This window comes from Nansenia antarctica, assembly GCF_963989245.1.
Source record: "Nansenia antarctica genome assembly, chromosome: 12".
In the NCBI taxonomy this organism is placed as follows: Eukaryota; Metazoa; Chordata; class Actinopteri; order Argentiniformes; family Microstomatidae; genus Nansenia; species Nansenia antarctica.
In genome coordinates, this window is record NC_137682.1 from 13,419,174 (window position 1) to 13,425,173 (window position 6,000).

The window sequence follows — 6,000 nt, forward strand, 5'->3', positions numbered from 1 at the left end:
TGCTGGTGGTGCTGGCAGAGACGGCTGGTTCGGCTGTGGGTTGTGTGTGTTGATATTCTGGTGAGAGTAGGAAGTGGGTCAGTGCTGTGTACATGTGTAGGTGGTGGAAGGTGCAGTAAACTTCCCTGTTGGTGTTGTGCGCTGCTCCTCTCCTGGTCCTTGTGATGGTGATACTGCTGACCAGGGCTTGTGCTGGAACAGTGGTGAAGGTGATAGTGCAGGAACTGGTGGTGTAGTGAGGTAGGCCCGGGGTGGGGGGGGGGTTGGTCGATGCGGCGCGGCATGGGGGGGGGTTTAGAGGATGACGTCCTTCCATCTCTCCACCCCCCACACCGCTCTTGCTTGATCCGGGTTATTTTTAAAGTCAACAATAGCATGGTCCCTGAGGCAGAGGGTGATTCTCCTCCTCAGGGTTGTCAGGTGGACGCTCTGTTTCTGATAGACCCTGATGTTCCTCGTCTCCCAGAGTACCTGCTTGACGGCGCTGATGATCCTCCACTGTTGTTGTAGTTGGGGGGTTGTGCACCCCCCGGGAGGACCATACAGGATGTTATCGCCCGTCAAGCGGGGCAGGGTCAGCAGGCTGTTTAGGGAGACAGAGGGAACAAACAGGGCCCAGACCCGCCTGGCCACGGAGCACTCACAGAACAGGTGGTTAATGTGTTCTGTGTCCGTGCATCCGTGGGGGCATTTATCAGTCGTTGCGATGTGCCGCCTATGCAAGAATTCCCTAGTGGGGAGACAACCATGAGCAGCCATCCAGGCAATGTCTTTTTGTTTATTGTTAGTACATTTATGATTAATGTTTTTCCATACCTGTTTGGAGTCCACGGCTGTGCTGGCCTTGGGGTGAGTAATGGTTTCCTTCGACCTTATGAAGGTCATAATGTCTTTGTATTTCCATGAGGCCAGCCCAGCCGCGGACAATCCTGTCTTGAAGGCAAAGTCCCTCCATATCTTGTAGACAGGAGGGGGGTCCCAGCTGTAGGGCACAGTGTGATTTATTGATGCGGTCACCCTGAGTGTCCGGAGGATGGGTGTGGCATAGTATATTTCAAAGAACCTGGCTTTCCTATCTTTGTTGTTGATGTTGTTGATGAGGTTGGAGAGTCCCTGTGCCCTAATGATGTTTAGGATGTCTGGGACCCCTTTCCCCCCATTCTCCACTGTTTTGTACAGGGTGGTGCGTTTTAGTTTTTCCATCTGGCTCCCCCAGACAAAGGTAAACATGATCCTTTCGATGGTTTTGGATACTGCTCTGTCTGGGGGAAACACCCTGCCCAGGTAAAGGAGAATGGGAAGAACAATAGCCCTCAGGACCAGGATCTTGCCTGTCATTGTGAGAGGCCGTGCACTCCACTCACAGATCTTCTTTTGGACCTGGCGGATGGTCTCCTTCCAGCTGCCGGAGGCTCCTCCATCTTTCTGGTAGGTGATCCCCAGCAGCTTAATGTTTTCCGTCTTTACAGGGAAGGAGGTTGCCAGGTTCTCCTGCCAGTGCTGCGACAGAAACAGCTCACACTTACTCCTATTGATCAGGGCGCCAGTGGCTGCACAGTAGTCCTCCACCACTTTCGTTGCTGTGGAAATGGAGCGACTATCCGTGCCGACGATGGTAATGTCGTCCATGTACGCCACCACCTTGAGCCTCTCCCCCCGGGCCCCTGGTAGAGGGTAGCCCATGATGTTGGGGGAGCTCCTGATCTTCCGTAGGAACGGCTCCAGGTAGATGACGTACAGTAGAGGGGCCAAGGGGCATCCCTGCCGTACTCCAGCTTTGATGGGGAAGGGGTCTGTCAACTGGTTGTTGATCCGAACTCTGCTCGTGATGTTGTTGTAGCAGAGTTCGGTCCAGTTGAGCAGGTGCTGGGGGAAGTTCATGCCTCTCAGCACCCTCTGCAGGAAACCATGGTTAACCCTGTCAAAGGCCTTCTCCTGATCCAGGCTGAGAAGGCCTAAAGGGGACCTCCGCTCCTGGGAGTGCAGGATGAGGTCTCTCACCAGGAGCAGGTTGTCATTGATGGACCTACCGGGGACGCTACAGGTCTGGTCAGGGGCTATAACTGAGGGGAGGAGGGTTTGAAACCGTTGGGTGAGGGCTTTTGTCATAATTTTATAGTCCACTGGGAGGAGATTGATGGGGCGCCAGTTCCGGAGGTCCTTGAGGTCCCCTTTCTTGGGGATCAGTGTGACCGTACTCTGTCTCATTGACTCTCCAAGCCTCCCTTCCCTGTAGACGGCTTTGAAGACCTCCGCCAAGTCCTCCTTGAGGAGATCCCAGAGAGTCTTGTAGAACTCTGCTGGGATCCCATCCGGTCCAGGGGCCTTGTGTGTATTCAAGGAGTGCACGGCCCGGGTGAGCTCCTCCGTGGTCAGCTCTGGGTTCTCACTCTCACCACCCTCGGGGACCCGGTCCAGACCATCCAGGAAGGTGGCCATGAGAGTCTCGTCGGTTGTCTTGATGTTGTAGAGACTCTCGTAGAACTCTCTTGCCACCCCCGGGATGTTGCCTCTGTCTGACACGGTGTCCCCATTGGTGTCGTATAGGGACAGGATAGGCTTGTGTTTTGACCGTGCCTTGCGGAAGAAGTGGCGTGTGCATTTCTCCTCCTCCTCCAGGCCCTGGAGTTTTTCCCTGAACTGTTTCTTTTGTTGTTGCTCCCGGTAGAGGGTGGCAAGGTGTTGTTTGGTCTCAGCCAGTTCTCGGGCCACATCCAGACCACCCAGTTGTAGGAGACTTAGGCGTTGGAGGGCCGCGTTGTGGTGTTGAAACCTGGCCCTCTGTTCTGCCGCTTTCCTCCTTCCGACTGACCCGAAGTAGCCCTTTGTCCTGGCCTTAACCATCTCCCACCACTCTATCGGGGAGTCGAACAGTTCTTTTAGGGTCCTCCACTCCAGGTAGCGCCTGGAGAAGGAATGCACCACTGTTGGGTCCTGAAGGATCGATGTATTCATCCTCCAGGTACCCCTACCCGCTCTTGTTTGGCCATCCCATTCCAGGGACACTGTCAACATCCTGTGGTCCGAGAAGTGGGCCGCCTGGCTGGTCAGGGTTCCCATCCTCAGACCTGGCGAGAGCAAGAACATGTCTATCCTGGAGGAAGAATTCCCGGAGGAACTCACCCTTGTGTGTGTCGGCGGGGAGGTGCCACCGGCGTCTACCAGTTGGAAGTCGTCTATGATGGACTGAAGTTCTGTAGTGGATCGGTCTCTCCTGGGCCTGCTGCGGTCCTCATCCCGGAGGGCACAGTTGAAATCTCCCCCCACTAGGACTGGTGTGGGGATGAGGAGGAGAGACCGAAGTTTCTTGAAAAGGGAGACTCTCTTGGCCACGTTGGTTGGGCCGTACACATTGATGACCCTCAGCGGCGAACCCTGGATCTCTAGGTCCAGAACCAGGATTCGCCCGCTCTCTACAACCTCCCCCTTTTTGGTCTGCAGAAAAGGGTTGGCCACCAAAATGCCGACCCCATCAGCTCTATCAATGTTTGAGCCTGACCAGAGAGAGTCCCCCCGTGTCCATTCCTCCTCCAGGGTGGTGTCCATCTCCTTGAATGGGATGGCGCACTCCTGGAGGATATACATGTCTGACTGATGTTGGGTGATGTACTGGTAGACGACCTCCCGTTTGTCTGGTTGCCGGAGGCTTCTGGTGTTGAGAGATGAGATTGTTATCCTCATGGTTCTTGGATTTGGTTTGTTCCAATTTTTGCTAAGCTATTGCACATGAGGTTGAGGCCCTCCAATGGGTCGTTGGGGGCCAGATAGTGTGGTACCTCCCCTTGGCTGCTCATGGTGTGGGGGTTGTCTCCCCTCTGACTGCCTGGTGGCCCCCTCATCTGTGTTGTTGATGAGGTGATTTTCGGTGGCCCGTACGGTCCGGTGAGCATGGACTGGGGGTGGCTGGTGGGCTGTGCAGGGTGAGGAGCATGTGATGACTGGAGAGAGGAAGAGGGTGGGGAGGAGGGTTTGGGGGGGGGAGCCGGCTTACCTGTATGGCGTTGGGGTTTGGGTTCTGGAGTAGTCTTTTTGTCTGGTTTTTTCCGGATTGCCTTTTTTTGTGGTCTTTTGCGTTTTGGTTGAGCCAAGCTCCAGTCATTTTCACTGTCTGATTGGGAGGGGAGGTGGATCTGCGGTGTGCTGCTGGTGGCTATCTCAATAGAGGCCGGCTCCCCCTTCATGGTGTTTTTGCAGGGGGTGGAGGTGGCCATGGGGTTTAGGAGGGGGTGGGTGTTGAGGTTGTCTGTAGGGGGTGCTGGGACGGTTGGTTCCTCTCCTTCTCCTTCTCCGTCGCTCGAGCTCTGATCGTCCCCTCCATCGCTCGGGCGCCGGTCCTCCTCCGTCTCTCCCTTCTCTTCCTCCATGTTGGGTGTGGGTTGGGGTGTGGGTTGGGGTGGGGGTTGGGGTGGGGGTTGGGGTGGGGGTCGGGGTTGGTTGGATTTATAGCCCCGGGCTCTACTTGCATAGGAACTTGGGCAGTCACGGTAAAGATGCCCCTGTCCCCCGCACAGGTTGCAAGGTCTGGTCGTGGTGCACTCCGACGTCGGGTGGTCTTGGCGGCAGATTTTACATACCACGGCCTTGCAGGCCGCTGCCAGATGGCCCAATTGGCCGCAGTTCCTGCAGAGCTTCGGCATACCGTAGTAGTAGACGGAGCCCCTGTTGTTCCCCAGGTTGATGGTGCTGGGGATATGTTGGACTCCGCCTATCCCCTCCGGGTCCGGACGGAGTTGCACCAGCCATTTCTTGGCCCCCGTCCACACTCCGTCTTCATCCAGGACCATCCGGGCCCCCGATTTAAGGGTGGCATGACGGTGTAGCCACACCTCAATATCATATTCCTGAATCACCTCATTGTGGAATTGAATTGTGACCACTTTTGATTCTAAATCCGTTAGTGGGTGGGCTGTAAAACGGTTAAGTGGGGGTTTGTGTTCATTAATCCTATGAAAGGTCCAGAATTCCTCTAACAGTTGGGGGGTTTTAAAGCTAACTTCAAAACATTCATTCGGCCCAGGGGGCTTCACCAGGCAGTTTAGATCAGACGGCACAAAGCCCATACCTCTCTGTAGAACCGCCCTGCTGAATTCCAGGCGGGTCATCGTTGTTACTGGTCTGGCAGTCTTCTGTTGGGGGGCTCCATCCCTGGCAGCCTCCTCAGTTGGGTTGAGCGTCAACCTGACGGCGTTGTAGCGCCGCATCGCTCCGGGGTTCATCGTTGGAGTGGGGTGGGGGGGGTGGGGGATCAGGGAGGAAGGAGGGAGAGGAATAGGGTTAGGGGGAGGTTGTAGATAATTTTTTTGGGGGGGGAATAGGGTACTTGCCGTTAGGTTAGGGGTGTTGTTCCTCTCAGGTCCTCACGGCAGATTTTGGACTCTGGCTTGGGTCTGGAACTGGGTTCCCGTCTGGGGACAAAAGAGGGACACCTGAGAGCGAGTGGGGACACCAGGTGGCCAGAGACCTACGGTCTTCAAAGCACTCCCCTGTGTCCCTCTCGCTCCTAGCTTAGATGTTATAGTTGTCCTCCCTCCTGGTCTGGTTGGGGTCCACTGGCTCAGCTGGGTCGGCTGGTGGGTGTTGGGCCCTCTCTCACCTCTGGCGTGCTTGGGGGAGTCGAGGTCTTCGGAAGCTCCTCTCGGGGTCCGGCCTTTCCGCTCTTTTGAGGGGGGCTGCCCAGGGGCCGAACTCGTGCTCCAGTGGCGGGCAGGCCACCTACTGAAAGAGTCGCGGTCTTTGGAAGCTCCTCTCGGGGTCCGGCCTGTCCGCTCTTTGGAGGGGGGCTGCCCAGGGGCCGAACTCGTGCTCCAGTGGCTCCAGTGGCGGGCAGGCCACCTACTGGTCACCTACTGGAAGAGTCGCGGTCTTTGGAAGCTCCTCTCGGGGTCCGGCCTTTCCGCTCTTTGGAGGGGGGCTGCCCAGGGGCCGAACTCGTGCTCCAGTGGCTCCAGTGGCGGGCAGGCCACCTACTGGTCACCTACTGGAAGAGTCGCGGTCTTTGGA

General features: G+C 56.5%; 1 protein-coding gene across 1 annotated transcript in view; it reads right to left on the reverse strand.

Annotated features, from left to right (window-relative positions):
* The window catches only part of tpk1 (thiamin pyrophosphokinase 1), a gene marked incomplete at its 3' end in the record, with an annotated part of 63,477 nt that overhangs the window by 22,690 nt on the left and 34,787 nt on the right, over positions 1–6,000 (reverse strand). The window contains exon 7 of the mRNA XM_080543521.1: positions 5,362–5,405. Within this exon, the coding sequence (XP_080399647.1) occupies positions 5,362–5,405 (44 nt within the window). The remainder of the gene's footprint in view (positions 1–5,361; positions 5,406–6,000) is intronic.